The sequence below is a fragment of the Aethalodelphis obliquidens genome, unplaced genomic scaffold (assembly GCF_003676395.1).
Source record: "Aethalodelphis obliquidens isolate GAN/ISIS:26980383/991018 unplaced genomic scaffold, ASM367639v1 scaffold57, whole genome shotgun sequence".
Taxonomy (NCBI): Eukaryota; Metazoa; Chordata; class Mammalia; order Artiodactyla; family Delphinidae; genus Aethalodelphis; species Aethalodelphis obliquidens.
The window spans coordinates 10699645-10715580 of record NW_020838001.1 but is presented as its reverse complement, the minus strand read 5'-3'; the positions used below and the strand labels follow the sequence as shown (position 1 = coordinate 10715580).

The window sequence follows — 15936 nt, the reverse complement described above, 5'->3', positions numbered from 1 at the left end:
CGAGCACAGGCTCTAGGTGCACAGGCTTCATTAGTTGTGGCATGCGAGCTCAGTAGTTGTGGCTTGTTGGCTCTAGAGCACAGCCTCAGTAGTTGTGGAGCACAAGCTTAGTTGCTCCGTGGCATGTGGGATCTTCCTGGACCAGGGCTTGAACCCGTGTCCCCTGCATTGGCAGGTGGATTCTTAACCACTGTGCCACCAGGGAAGCCCCAGCTGCCATTTATTATCCTGCTGGTGCTGCTGTGTTTCTCGGAGGAAAGTAAAACGTCTCTGTCAAAAGTGGGAAACTGAGATAAGCAATGTGAAGAAAACATTCTTAAGCGTGGCCCCCTTCCCTAGTATTCATTTCCTGCCTGGCTTCTGTGTCTTTTTGAGTTTGGAGACCCTGGTGGGGTCACAGCCGTCTCCTGCATGGGTGGAGCATCTCACCAAGAGTAACCTAGAGAAAGAACTTACTTGACCCTCCTCAGCTTCCATCTCCAAACACAGAGAGTCGGAGGATTCCCACCCCCCTTCACTTTCAAGTGGGGAAACCGAGGCGCAGAGATGGTCAGAGGTATAGTTAAGACCACACAGCATGAATGCAAATGGGGACTAAGACGCCATCGCGGCTGCTGTTCTCAGGCTGTAGCTCTTCCAGGAGAGCACTTTTCTTCCTCCTTCCCGTGGCCCTTTTCTTTTCTCCTCCCTCCCTCCTTCCTTTCTTGCAACAAATATTCATTGAGCACTGTATTGGTTACCAATTGCCAGGTAACAAACCACTCCCAACCTTAGTGTTTAAAAACGACCCCTATTTTATAGTGCCTGATTTTGTAGGTTGGTGGAGCTCCTCTGTGCCGTTCTGCTCCCGTGGTGTCGGCTGGGCTGCCTCATGAGGCTGCATTCAGCTGGAGGGCTGGTGACAGTGGAAGGTCCAACATGGCCTCACTCATGTGTTGGGCAGTTGGTGCTCCAGCCGGGGCACCTCAGTTTTCCTGCACGACCTCTCATTCTCCAGGATCTTTTCCGCCCTGTGGCCTTTCCAGCAAACTTGCCTGCTGTTGTCTTCCAAGAGGGTGAATCAGAAGCTGCAAGGTCTCTAGACTCAGAAGTCACAGAGCATTGCTTCCACCACATTTTACTGGTCAAAGCAAGTCACAGACTAGATTCGGGTGGAAAGGAATGATCCTACCTCTTCATGGACAGAGTGGCAAGGTCATATTGCAAAAAGATACGTGGGATGGGAGAGAGTTGGAAGGACGTCTTAGGAAACACAGGTACCTACTATGTGCCAGGCATCATTCTAGGCCCTGGGAACACAAAGGTAAAGAAAAGAAAAGAAAACCCTTGTTCACCAGGAGCTTTCATTCTGTTGGGGGAAGATGACAGGAAACAAGTAAAATATATAGTAAGTTATATGGAGATAAAGGCTAAAGAGAGAAATAAATTGGGGCAGGATGTGGCGTGGTAGGGAAGCTACAGGGTCAGGGGAGGCCTCACTAAGGAGAGTCATATGAGCAAAGGCTAGAAGGAAGTATGAGATGAGCTTTACCAGTGAAGGGAACAGCAGGTGCAAAGGCCCTGGGGTGAGGACATGGTTGGTGTGGTTGCTGGGGAGGCCTCCAGTAGGCATTTACTGATTGAGATGGAAGATGGGGGAGGACTTTTTTTTTTAATTAACATAATCCATATAACATAAAATTTACCATTTTAAAGTATAAAGTTAAGTGGTTTTTAGTATATTCTTGATGTTGTTCAGACATCACCACAACCTAATTCCAGAACATTTCCATCACCCAAAAAAGAAATCCCATAACCATCAGCGGTTATTCCCTACTCCCCCTCCCCCCATTCCATGGGGGAGACAACTACTAAGACACTTTCTGTCTCTGTAGATTTGCCTCTTCTGGACATTTCACATAAAAGGAATCATGTAATTTGTGGCTTCTTTCACTTAGCATATATTTTCAAGGATTATCCATGGTGTAGCACGTATTAGGACATCATTCTTTTTTATGGCCAAATGATATTCCATCACATGTACATGCCATATGTTGTTTGTCCATTCATCAGTTGATGGACATTGAGTTATTTCTACTTTTTTGGCTATTGTGAATAATGTACAAGTTTTTTTGTACGAACCTCTGTTTTCAGTTCTTTTGGATACATTGCTGGGTCATGGGGTAACTCTATGTTTAACCTTTTGAGATTGGTTTCCAAGCCAGGCTGGTTTCCAAAGCAGCCGCACAAGTTCACATTCCCACCCGCAGTGGATGAGGGTTCCAGTTGCTCCACGTCATCACCAGCTTTTGTCACTTGCCGTTTTTGTGATCGTAGCCATTCTAGTGGCTGTGACGTGGTACGGTGGAAGATTTTGAGCTGAGGAGGGCTTTGGTTTTAACAGAGTCTCTGAGGAGTAGATTGAAGGGGAGCAAAAGAGGAAGCAGGGGACCAGTGAGTAACAGGCTACTGCAGTGGCCCCAGCGAGGGAAGGCACTGCCTTGCGCCAGAGTGGTGGAGAGAAGTGGTTGGATCTGGGATATATTCTGAAGGCAGAACTGAGAGGGTTTGCATAAAGGTTGGATGGGGTTGGGGGTGGGAAGGGAAGACGAGTCCAGGATCCTCCCATGTGTTTGGCCTGAGTACCTGGAAGATGAAGTTTCCCTTTGTGGAGATGGAGAAGACCACGGGTGGTGGAGGATCATTTTGTGTTTCCTTGTGCCAGTTGCTGGTAGGCAGAGCCAGCCCCTTTTCGGCTTTTGACACGCCCAGCTGGGAAGCTGGGATTGGCACTTTGAGCAGGAGATGTGGAAGAAGGCGGTGGATACCATGATTCACGCGTGTTAAAAAGATGCCTGCCTGCCATCCCCACTGACCACGCCCTGAATGTCGCTTAAAGCCATTTGCTTCCCTTCCCTCGGAGTGGGACAATTTCTGCCCGGGGGTTGCAAAGGATGGGGAGGGCATTCATTTTGCTTATGGGCTGGTTAAAAAGGCATGTGGGCTGCAGCCTGCAGGACTCTTGTTTCTGAGGCCACTTAGGGAATTACCGTGAGAGAACATTGTCCCGTGAATGATCTGTGGGCACGGTGGGGTAGCTAATCCTTCCTGCTGGTTGGGAATGCCTTGGGACTTGTCCTTGTCCTTAACTGACCAAGCAGTCAGCAAATGCTCTCTTTGCTCCCTCCCTGCTGCTTTGGGCCACCGCCCTAGGCACCAGGAGGAGGGGGTGGTGGGGAGACCATAGTTGACAGGCAGCAGTAAAGCGGGCACACTTTCCCCCTCCCCAGAGAGCGCCTTGGTGGTGACAAACTTCTGAAGTCAGAGAGGTGAAATTTTCGCTTCAGTGTCTATATTAGCTGTGTGACTTTGAACAAGTGACTTAAACTCTCTGATCCTCTGCTTCTCGATCCATAGAAAGGGGGAAATTATGGCACCTACAGTATGGAGTTCTCCTGAGAAGCAAATGAGATAATCCACATACGGTGATTAGCCCTTGTTTCTGTTATCTAGTGAGAGAGATCCACAGAGCAACCGTTTATATGTGCCTGCTGTGTGCCTGCGCCCCGTTAAATGGCTTAGCCGTGTCTATTATGTGAGGTTAGCCTAAAATCCTGCCAAATGGATGCGGCACTTCCTGTCACAGGTGAGCCAGCCCAGATGCTCAAGTTAAGCCCCTGGGTTAAGGTCATACAGCTGGCAAAAGAGAAAGATGGGGTTCGAACTCAGGACTGACTAACTTCCTTTGTGAACACGCTAGGAGAGGTCGAGAGGCTCTTCCTATGAGCAAAGAGCTGCAGTGTGTCTTGGGAAGGAGGTTGACCAGCCAGCTGGGGCGTGGTCCTTCATGTCCCTCTGGCAGGTTTAGTCTTCCCAGGTATCTTTGGACTGGGGCGCAGATTGTCTGCACCGTGCTCCCTCATGCATCTGTGCCCCCTCCCGTCTCTCTCGCTTTCCTCTGCATCAGAAGGAACCACCAACCTTCCCCCTTCCACCTCAGTGGCCTCTCAGCTCCTTCTTTCTCCCTTAGTGCATTAAGGACACTTTTTTTTTTTTTTACCATGCTTTTACTTTTTGGGGGGTGGGAGGGGGACTTCCTGTCCTCCCTCCACTGCAGTCCCCTTCCCCTGTCAAGCCTCCCCCAGTCAGGCACAGAAATAGTCCCAGCTGTGAGATGAAGGTTGCAGAGTTTAAAATTGCAGCTCGGTACTATTTATACTCCAGCCGGAAAGATGTTTTTTTGTGCAACCGTTTATTTGGTTGTGGTATTGACAGCCCAGGCGGCAGGCGGCTCCTGCACTGTATAAACATTTCTCCGGGGACAAGTGGGCAGTAAGGGCAGCCTTCAGGTGAGGGGGGCAGGTGCCAGGCCTGCCCAGAAATGTCTGGGAACACCTCCCTGGAGCAGAACAATTCGGCCTGGTAAGCCAGAGAAAGCGGTTCACGTTCCAGCTGAACTTCCTTCCTAGATGCTGGTAATTAGAGAAAAAAATAACAGGTATTTTATAAATCATGAAAATAGTACATGCTCGAGGGGAAAAAGGGTTCAGACTAATTTTTACACAAGTGAGTAAAGCAGGGAGACCCTTCATGTTCTATTTTGGTTGGCCCATGGAGCGTTAAAATTTTTTTTTTGAATTTGTGCCACTACTTAAAAATTGGGACATTTCCCATAAAGTTAGAATTTCTGGCTTCTCTTGAAAATGGAAGGTTCTGGCAATGCTGGCCTTGTGTTTGCTGATGGCTGCTAGTGGCTGGCTGCTCCAGAAGTAGGCAGAGTGATTCTCAGATCACCCCAAGCCCCGGTGGCCCGCTTTGTGTTCATCTACCTTACCGCCTGGCCTTGATAACTTCTGAGGTTTGGACCTTTCACGTAACATAAAACATTCAGGGCTCCTGTGTCAGAGTGTCAGACCTCATTCTCCAGTTCCTACTCCCCAGGGCTAAGTAAGCACTATCGATAGGGTTTCCAGATAAACTACGGGACCCCCAGTCACATATGAATTTCAGATAAACAACAAATACTTTTTTAGTGTAAGTATATCCCCTAACTATTACAGTTCGGCAGTATCATCCCAGGCCTTTCTCTGTTGAAGCAGACACGTGTCACAAGGGTAGTTTTGTATTCTATCTCCTGCAGTTGACTTTGCTCCCTGTGGTCTGTCTGAAGAGGCATTTTTCAGTGTTGATAAGAGCAGGCTTTGAGGCTGGGGACTCAAACCTACAGGAGAGTCTGGGCCCCAGTGCTTGTTAGCTCTGTGACCTTGAGCAGGTTCCCTTACTTCTCTGAGCCTCAGTTTCCTCATCTAAACGATGGGGGTGATGAGGGTCGCTTTGTTATCTCCTGTTAGTATTTATTTATCTCGTCTCTTTTGAGAGATGCGTCGAGTGGATGGTCCACGGTGGCTTGAACCAGAGAGGTTAAACAGACGTGCCCACGGTTATCAAGACTGAGGCGGGCACATCCCGATTTCAAATGAGGCCAGGAGAGGTTCTGAAAAGGCAAAGTAGGTCTGGAGGGAACTGGGCAGATAATCCTAAGATTTAGTTTGCTTTAAAAAAGAAGAAAGACAATGAAGGGCGTTTGTCTCCCTGGAAACCACTTGCTAATCTCCAGGATCTTGTCTCTCTTCAGGCAGCGGAGGTGGAGGAGACCGTCGAGGGCTTGCTCCTCAGGCTGGAAGAGTTTTGCAGCCTGGCTGACATGGTGAGTGCCCGCCTTGGAGCCGTGGGTGCAGGCCCAGCCCAGACTTCAGGGCCTTCCTGGGCTTCCCTGGGGAGCCACCTCGGTGGCGTGGCGGCTTAACCAGCGGGAGGCGTGGCCAGCGGCGTGGGGGCAGCTCACACCCTCTCCCTCTGTCCACACGAGGTTCCCTGAGGCGGCCATCTTGATAACGCCCTTCCCCGGAGATGCCTTCATTCCACCGAGGAGGCGGGAGTGGGCCACCAGGTGGCACTCTCGGGCCCGATGCGGGGAGCCGGTCGGCGGGGACGCTAAGACTATATTTAACTTTCCTCGCTCTGCACAGTTCGCCAGGCAGACGTGGAGACAGCCAGGAAATGGCTTCAGGCCTGGGAGGCCTAGGAGGAGCCTCCTGGCCGGGCCCTGGCCCTGGTGGGCTGCGGCATCGAGCGCCCTCCTCAGCCCTTTGGTCCCTCCACTGTTGCCTCCCACCCTGCTTGGTGGGAGCGGCTCCTCCTGGCGGGGAGGACCGTGGAAGATGGTGCCCTAGGCCAGGAAGGCAAGGTCCCACTCCTCCTTGTGTCTCCAGGATGGTTGCTGGACAGCTGTGGGGCCCTGAGGAGCGCTGATAGAATGTTCTGGAAGTTCCCAAGGTTATTAAAGGCACACCAGCAGCCAGGGTTCGTGGCTTCGGCCTGGAGGCCCAAAGGGTGGAGCTCCATTTGGGGACCAGGCCTGCCTCTCCCCCGGAGCACAGGAAGCCCAGCTGGGCCCAGCCGGGCAGATGTGTACCAAGCGTCTGGAGAGACGCTGGTGAGCGCCCCAGGGAGTAGCGTTTGTTGAACATCTACTTTGTGCCACACTCCGTACAGAGCGTGCTCCCTGTATCCTCCCATTCCACCTCAGAGCAACCTGCCAGGATGGGTACGACTTTATCCCCATACGTTCAACAGACATCTGAGCGCCTGCCTGTGCCAGCCCCTGGGGACACTGCAGTGAACAAGACACAAACATTCCCACAAGGACCTATCTGTGTTTTTCTCTTGAGAGCCAATTTTTTAGTTCAGATGTGGGTCCAGGTGGGAGCTGGGTAACGAGACTGGCTTTGAACGCCCTGAATGGTCCTTTCTTCATCACCGAACATTGGGCACCTTCTCTGACTGGTCCCTTGGTGAGCCTGAGGATGCAAAGAGAGACAGATCTGTCTCCATCCACCCTCCCCTCCCGTCCGCATCCATCCACCCTCCCCTCCCCTCCGCAACAGCCCCCGATCCCCCAAACCCGATCTGTGTACCAGCCGCTGTCCTCCAGGGTTGAAGCACTGGCCTGGAGGTGTGTTCCAGGTGCAAAGCGAGGCTGCAGAGGTTTTGAAAAGGAAAAGAGGTTCTAGAAGGAACTGGGCACATAATCCCAAGACTCAGTTTGCTTTTTTTAAAAAAAACGAAGAGGTGTTAAATTCTGCCTGGGAAATCAGGAAGTCTTTGCAGAACAGGTGGTGATTAATTTGGGGTTTGAAAGAGGAACAGGAAGAATTCAATTGCTGGGGGGGCGGGCATTCAGGCAGAGGGACCGGCCTTGGGGGGTGGCATGCTGGGCACATAGGGACAGTGTGGGCCCACACAGTGGGGCATCGGGAAGATGGTGGGGACGGGCGATCCTGGGACAGTTTTGTTCTCAAATCCCAGTGCATCCTCCTCCCATGAAGGGAGATCCACCAACCACCCTCAAAGAGAGCTTTGGGCAGAAGTCAGCTTGGATAGACAGGGAGGGGCCAGGCCTTACTTGCCTTAAAAACTTCAAGGCTTCCTGTGGTGGGCAGTCTGCGGAGGCGCAAGATTGTATGCAGCGTCGAGAAGATCCTCTCCAAACTCAAAGCCTAGAGATGCATTTATGCAAAGATTTTAAATACAGAGGTCACAAGATGACCCATGGGCCCAATCCTGTCTGCAGACATGGTGGATGTCTCTGGGAAAAAAAAGAAGGAGGAATGAGCTGCTGACATTTATAGAATGTCATGCAAAAAAATATGGATTCCCGGCTTCTCTTGGAAAAGCAAAGATCTGTCCTTCCCGCCACCCCCTGCCCCGCGCGCGCTTGTTCTCACCTGGCAACCATCAGCCAGAGCTGGACAGTGGCCACCCTTGTGGAGAGCACACGTGCTCTCCTGCTTGTCACCGTCCCCACTGCTCCCCATGGGAGCCTCCTTGACTCCCCGGCCACCTGCCAGGTGCATCAGTCCTGTGCTGTGTGCGTGTGTTTTATGGGAGAGAACGTTTCTCTGTACTTCGGGCCCTACTGAAAGCAGGCAGATACCCACCAGACCGAGAGAGTCCCATGTTTTTAAGAAATGGAAGAGATTGCACTTCCCGGGAAGTGAAGACTATTTCAGTGTGTTTATATGCAAATGAGCATGTCTACATTAATAATAGAATGCGCCTTGTACGATGCTTTTGTGGCCCATGGAGGTGTTTTGTGTTCGCAGTCCCTACAGTGAGGCTCTGTGCTGATGCCGTTTCGATTATAGAAACCCTCTTGGCCCCCACAGCTGGTGCTTAGCTTACCTAGTGTGTCTGTGCCCAGGTGTTCTGGGCTCCATGGTACAGAGAGAGAGCTGTCCAGCTATCAGCCCTGGCTTGGGACCTCCTTTTCTCTTTTGATCCAAGCCAGGGATGAGTGGGGACCTCTGGGAGGCAGGTGATGTCACACCATGGACCACTGTCCCCAGGGCCCTGCTTTGGCCTTTGGAAACACTGATCAAGTTAGAGGTCCCGGAACGGCCGGGCTCCCTGGTGCACAGTCCAGAGAGAGATGGTTTCCTTCTGATAAGATCAGGCTGTTAGGAGTGAGAGTCCACCTTCCTGTCTGATGTATTAAGTCCTCTGCCAGTCTGTCCCGGATCACTCTAAGTGACCAGCATTCACACCATGTGCTCGTGACCTGTTCTAACCTTAGATATAACGCCTCTTGCCATCACTTCAAGCTCTGACTCTTCCCAGTGGGGCCTTGGGCACAGCATGTCACCTTTCTGTACCTTTATTTCCTCCTCTGTAAAATGGAGGTGGTGGCTTTGATAATCTACCACAGCATCAAACTACCCCAACACTTAGTGGGGTGAAACAACCACCAGTTTATTATGTGGGCCGGGACGGGGCACAGAGTACAGCTCATCCGAGCTCCGTGGCACCTACTGGGCTGGGGACATCCAGGGTGGCTGCTTCCCTCACTTGTCTGATGTTTGGGCTGGGAGGGCTGGCTGGCTGGGGACCAGTTGGCATCACACTCCTCCATGCGGCCTCTCCTCGTGGCCGTCTGGCCTCCCAGAGCCAGCGCTCCAACAGATGGGAAGTAGAAGCCTCTGGAGACTTAGGTATGGCAATTAGCACAGTGTCACTTCTGTCATATCTTATTGGTCAAAGCAGCCACATAGCCCACCGGATCCAAGGGGAAAGGACATAGACCCCTCTGCAGAACTTGTGGCCATCAGTCATCCACTGCAAATGGTACCCATCTCCAAAGAGTGATCGCGAGGAATAGACGAGGCAGGGATGTGCCCTTTACATCCAGTAGAACGGCCAAAATGAAAAAGACAGACATTAGCAAGTGTGGACGAGGATGCGGGACAGCTGAAACTCTCCTTCACTGGCTGGTGGAAACGCACAAAGGGACAGCCGTGTGGAGCAGACACTCGCACACAAATGTTCATAGCGGCTTTGTTCATCATGCCCCAAACTGCAAGCAGCCCCGGTGTCTGTGGGCAGTGGAAATGGGTAAATAAACTGCTGTTTATTCATACGCTGGAACGCACAGCAGTGGAAAAGAACGACCTGCCGTACACAGCAACGTGGGTGATTCTCACGAATGTGCTGTTGAGGGACAGAAGCCAGACACACGAGTGCTTCCTGTGTGAGGCTCCACCATATGAAGTTCACACCCAGGCAAAACCAGTCCATGGGACGGAAGTCAGGTAGAGGTTAGCCTTGGGAGGGTGGTCGTGACAGGGAGGACGCCAGAAGGAGCTTTATGGGGTGAGGGGATGTTCCATGCATTGGTCTGGGTGGTGGTTCCACAGATGTAAACACACATACCGATTCCTCGAGCTGTCCGCTAAGGCCTGGGCTCTTCACCGTATGTCATTTACACTCAATCAAAAGTAATTGCTTAGCATGGTGCCTGCTGTGTGTTAAGTGACCCATAAATAGTAGCTACTGAGGTCATCATCATCATCAATATTAAAGCACCAGAGGGCCGTGACACAGACGATTTTATCCGCAGAGACTGGATTTGTGAGGCCTTTCAGCTCAGTGCCCTTGGGGCTTTGGGCAGTTTGTCTGGGTCCTTGGAAACCCTAGTAGCCTTGGGCCCACCTTCTGGCAGGGAGCGGACTCTCCCATCTCTCACATAAATGGAGAACATTTCCTGTTGGCCTCTGCCCAGCAGTTGCATTTGGCGTTGGTGTGCGTCCTTAGATCAAGTGCACCTGGCTCTTCTTCCTGGGCCTTGCATCATCCTGGAGAGCCATGTTTGCTCTGTGATAACCCCCTGCATCCACTACCCAGGCTTCTGGGCTCCGGAGGCTAGCCTCGGGGAGCTGGGAGGACAGGCTGGGGAAGGGTCCGCCAGGCCCCCCCGGCCCATAGACCTGGCTGGAGTTTCATCCCATTAGATTCTCAAAAAGCACTGATTCTTCCCTGACATCTTTGTTCTTCTGAGAAGTGTGCATAAGCGTGAACGCGCATGCCTGTGATGTGATGACGTGAGGTGGGTTGGGTGTGAGAAGAGAAATGTGCCCCTTTCCTTCCACTCCCCTATAAGATGAACAGGGCATGGGGTGGCCACGGACGCCGTGCTGGGGAGACTGTAGGTAGTGGTGGAGACTCTGGTGAACCAAAGCGGGCTGTTGTCACCCAGCGCCCGCTGATTGTTGCCAGGTGGAACATGTGGCATGTCAGTGTGGCCGGGTCTTCTGATTTCTCACAAGAAGCCAGAGATCTGGGTTTCTAAGGGAAATATCCTTAATTTTAGATCTTGGCACCTCGCTTGGTGGTACTTTCGGTTTTTCAGGCTGGCTCTGCGTGAGCCTGATAGAACATGTCTGCAGACCTCTGGTGTTAGGAGGTGGCCTCAGACCCACCTGGATTGGCATCCTGCATCTCCCACTTTGTAGGTTTGCAACCTTGCCCAGCTCATTTAGTATTTCTCAGTTTCATCACCTATAAATCAAGGTTGAAGAGAAAGCAATTCCTGTACCACAGGGTCTGTTCCCAGCACGTGATGAATGCTCCTGGGTGTTGGTACCCTGCCCCCCGCCCCAGCCCATGTTAAATACTCTGGTTTTTGTCTCTCGGTTCCCAGCTCTTGGGGGAGCCAAGAGGAAGGTTTGGGGGTGTTTCAGACTCCAAGGACTACCCTCTACTTTCCCCCCAAGGACCTGCAGGCTGCCTTCTGGGCAGGCGTAGAGAGTTCGCTCTGCCCTGAGTCTCAGCCAGTGGAGGAGCCTCTGCAGAGAGGGGGCTTCCTGCTCGGCCCGCAGACCCTCTGGCTCTCCAGTTCCTGAGGATCTGAGGGGAGGCGGGCAGAGTTCCAGAATCTCATCTCCGCCGCGTTCCCTTCACCCCCGTGGGTTGCTGAGACCAGTCCCTCCTGATTCTCACTTGTGCTCCGCTGCTTGTTTCTTTAGAAATTAACAGAAAGAAAAGATCTGCCTTTGATTCCCTGTGCTCTGACCTTGTCATGAGTTTCTGTTCTTCATCACATCATGGCAATTTCTCCCGAGTTTAGCCTTGTTGAGGGATGGGCTTCTCTCTAGAAATTTGGCCTGGGGGAAACAAGGGAGGATATCGAGCCCTTTTCCCTATCCCAGCTAACAACTGCAGGCGCCTGCAGGAGCCAGGCAGGATATGGAGGGAGTCAGGGGCTTGGGGCGAGGCGCTAGGGATGGGTGGCCACTGCAGAAACTGGGAGCGCGCGTGCCATTGGGAGGGAGCAGTTGCTACCCAGCCTAGCCTGCGGTGCCTGGGGAGACGGGCCCAGTGTCGCCAAAGCTGCTGACTTTTAAGAGAAGTTATAAATCCGCACTTAATCTGTTGAATATTTTAAAGCCATATCTATGTATTTTATTTTGGAATAGTTTTAGATTTACAGAAAAATTGCAAAGAGTTCCCACACAGCCCTCATCTAGTTTCCCCCGCTGTTAACCTCACCTTCGTACCTTTGTCAAAACCAAGGAACCAGCACAGATCCTTGGCTACTCACTGAACGCCACACTTGGTTGTGATTCCCCAGCTTCCCGTTAATGTCCTCCTCCTGTTCCAGGATCCATCAGACACCACATTGCCTTAAATTGTCAGGTCTCCTTAGGCCCCTTTAGTCCGTGACAGTTTCATTCTTTCCTGACTTTCCATGACTTTGGCAGCTGTGAGGGGTATTTGGTATTTTGTAGAAGGCCCCTCAGTTTGGGTTTGTCTGATGTTTTCTTGTGCTTAGACGGCGTTGTGAGTTTCTGGAGAGAATCCCCAGAGCTGAGGCGCCTTCTCATCACATCACATCAGGGGCACGTGACACCCACACGGCATCACTGGGCTGGTGGCCTGGCTCCACAGTAGCATCACCACATCCCCCTTTCTGCGACCCGTTCAGTGGCTTGTTCCTGTCACATTCGTGTGTATTTATCTTATAGTTGGGGATATCGTCCAATGTTACATTATTTTGTTGCTCAAATTGTCCCAGTTTGGGCCATGTGGCTCTTTCAGGTTGGCTTTTGTGTTCCTTTGACCTGCCCCATCCTTCTTTTCTTTTCTTTTCTTTTTTTTTTTTAACACTTTCTTACTTTCTGGCACTATGAGATGCTCCAGGCTTTTATATGTTCCCTGCCCCAACCCTAGAATCAGCCATTTCTCCTCGGAGCCCCACTTGAGTTTTAAAGTTGGAAATTAAGTCAAATTTAAACACGAAAACACTTTGTGGGCCAAATGAGCCACATATGTGGGCCACATGCAGACATGGACGATCTTGTATAATCCCTAAAGCATCCTTTCGAGAGAAGCACTAGTCTGATCCCCACTTTACAGATGAGGAAACCGAGGCACAGAGAGGTCAGGGCAGAGACTGAGGCCAGACAGCCTGGTGCCAGATGCCACCCTCTTGGGGCTGCTCTTTGGCCCCAGGGGGTCAGGGCATGGGAAAGGAGTGTGCCTCAGGACAGTGGGCTTGGAGCCAGGTGCCCAGGGAGATGGCAGTGCCCTGACCAGAGGAGGGGGACCAGGAAGGAAGGGTTTGGTTTTAGACATGCAGGTGATGGAATGGCTACCCAGGGCAAGGAGGGAAGTGTCATCCTGAACAGTGATGGGAGCGGAATGGCAGGAGAACCAGAGGTCTCATATACTTAGGCAGAAAGAGGAGGGAAAATGGGTATAGTTTTCAAAAACATTTTTAAAATTAAAATTTTTTGCTGAGTTGTCACCTTGTATTAGTTAGCTATTGCCGCATAACAAATTCCCCCCCACCCCGCCATACCTAGTGACTTAAGCAATGATCTTGATTATGTGCTAGTGTCTGTGGGTCAGGACTCTGGTACAGCCTAGCTGGGTCCTGTAGGTCAGGGTCTCTCACAGGCTGCCATCGAGATGTTGGCCAGGACTGTTGTCACCTCAGGGCTCGACTGCGGCAGGATTGCCTCCAGGCAAAGTCAGTGTTTCTGGGCAGGATCCAGTTCCTCACGATCATTGAACTGAGGCCCTCAGTTCCTCACTGGCCATTGGCCAGAGGCAGGCTGCTCCATCACGGCAACTTGCTTCTTCACAGCCGGCAGGAGAGGGCAAGTGAGAAGGAAGAGGGGGTGGGGGGAAGCATGCATGAACCAGGCGGTGGGAGAGGCCGCCAGCAAGATGGGGTGACAGTCTTCTAGTCTCAGGAGGGCCATGTCTCACGTTGGCTGACTCCTCTTCATTAGAAGCCAGTCTCTAGATCCAGGCAATGGTCTCGGGGAGGGGATCACACAAGAACATGAACACCAGGAGGTGGGGCTTGTTGAGGACCGTGTCAGAAGCTGCCCGCACACGCCATGCCAAACGGTCTGCTAAACGTTCTATCCTCACTGCATTCCAAAGAAGCAAGGACTGTCTTGATTGCTTCCCTGTCCAGACAAGCAAAGGAGGGCTCAAAGAGGTGCAGTGACTTGCCCGAGGTCACACAGCTCATGGTGGGTAGAGCTGAATTCAAACTCCAGTCTGAGTCCTAGTAGCCCACTGGTGTTTCTCTGACTGTCCCCGGACCGCCACTCCAGCACAGCCTTGGAGCTTGGCAGAAAACAGATTGCCCGCCACCCCCACGCAAGCTAGACCAGACTTGGAGGAGCCTTCAAGTCAGCATTAACAGGCTTCCCTCCAGGGGATCCACATGCTCCCTAGAATCTGAGAGTGGTATGTATTCTGCCTCTCTGTGTGGTCAGGACATGGTAGCATGGAAATGGAATCTCTCTCTCATACACACACACACACTTAAGGGTTAGGCTTGGCACTTTTGGCTCTGCAGGAAAACGGAGGCTTAAGTGTCCAATCTCAGTGATCAAGGGAAAGATGTGGCTTCCCAAAGTTCTCAGTCGCTTTTGGGGTCCTTCCAAGCAGAAGAATCTTGGAATTAAATGAGATGCATGATGTGCAGGAAATGCTTAGCACAGTGGCTCCGTGTAGGAAGCAGCATGATGACGAGACTCGTCATTAATGTTAATGATTATTGTTAACTCTTCTCATTGACATTATTAGTTCCAGTGTAACAAAAACTTGATTTACCTCGACTTCAGTTTAGAGAAGAGATTTTGATTCTTTCCATTTGGTCCAGTTCACTGGTTTACCATATAAAGGTATTTAGTTTGGAGCTGGTGGTGTTGGGTGTTTGGTCAGGGGGAACAATTAATTTGCAGTTCAGTAAATAATACCTGGTTGGGTCTGGGTGCCGAGAGGCAGTGAGGTTGGTCCCCACCCGGGACTATGGGTCATTCCTGGGCCTGTCCCTGGGCAGGATGGCATTCGGTGTCTCGGCCATCAGCAAGGTCTCTGAAGAGCCTGGCCGCCCCCAGGGCAGCAGGAGGACGCGGGGCTGGGCCAGAGAGCCTGATGAGCTGTCTTGTTCCCTGCAGATCAGGAGCGATACCTCACAGATCTTGGAGGAAAACATCCCCCTCCTTAAGGCCAAGGTGATGGAAATGCGTGGCATCTACGCCAAAGTGGACCAGCTAGAGGTGAGTCCAGGATAATGAGCTTTCTTTGTGAGCTCCACGGACTTGTTCTGGCTCTTTCATTGTCTCTTCCAAGATGCTGATCTGGCCTTGATAGTGTCAGGCCTTAGACCCAGTGGAGTGGGGTGGTAGCCAAAACGGGGCCTACACAGTATCTCTAAAATATGACAAATATGAATTTATATAAAGTACCCATTTAAAAATCAGGGTACTTTATACAAAAATCTGAATTTTCAGCTGCTTTTGGAAATTCAGAAGCTTTCATAACCCTAGACCCACCTTTCTTTAAATACTTTATTCTGTTTATTTTTTAAGGTATAAATACATAAAGTGCACACATAGTGAGTGTACAATTCAGTGAATTTTTACACATATAAACTCCCAGGTGAAGATGACCCAAACTGAGAAATAGAACATCTCCAACCCCTAGGCTATGTTCTGGTAGAGCTGGTGGCAGCCGCCCCTCAGACGAGACATGTGTTCTGCATTTCACCACAATCCACACCATGCCCTATTGCCTCACTGCTGACTTATTTCACCCGCCCTTTACCTGTGCGGGCACCAGGCTAAGGTGCATGGTATCTCATTTCCTCTTGGCTGCACTGCAACGTCAGTATCCTCACCGTCCCGTCTCCTAGAGGAGGAACACGAGCTCTGAGAGGGTAAGCCACTTCTCTGGGGTCACACAGCTAATTCTGTGAAGCTGGGACTGCAGCTCATATCCTCTGGAGCCCAAGCTCTTACTCAAACTGGGGCCCTTGGCTTGGGCGCCTGGCTTCTTGCACAGTGAAGGACCGGGAGGCTGGAGGAGCCTGCAATTTAATAGCTGTCACCTAGACCAAGGGGATGTGTGTCCCTCTGAGCTGTGGAGGAAAGGAGCCCGGCAGTGGGCCCTAGAGTTAACAGAGAATTAACATTCTTGTCAGCAGAGAATGAGGCAGGAATATAATTAAAACTTTGCCCTTGGAATAGCTGATTCATTTGAATTTTATTCCACATGTTTGAAAGAGGAAAGAAAATGTGAAGATTTGTAGCCCAGGTT

At 51.3% G+C, this 15936-nt stretch overlaps 1 protein-coding gene across 8 annotated transcripts in view; it reads left to right on the top strand.

Moving 5' to 3' along the window:
• BCAS4 (breast carcinoma amplified sequence 4) overlaps positions 1-15936 on the top strand; it is a 61089-nt gene that overhangs the window by 11243 nt on the left and 33910 nt on the right. For 6 of the 8 annotated variants that reach the window (XM_027087001.1, XM_027086996.1, XM_027087003.1 and 3 more), the window contains 2 exons: positions 5615-5686; positions 14796-14897. In XM_027087001.1, coding sequence (XP_026942802.1) covers positions 5615-5686; positions 14796-14897 — 174 coding nt within the window. The remainder of the gene's footprint in view (positions 1-5614; positions 5687-14795; positions 14898-15936) is intronic. The other 2 variants (XM_027086998.1, XM_027087002.1) reach the window with 1 other exon arrangement.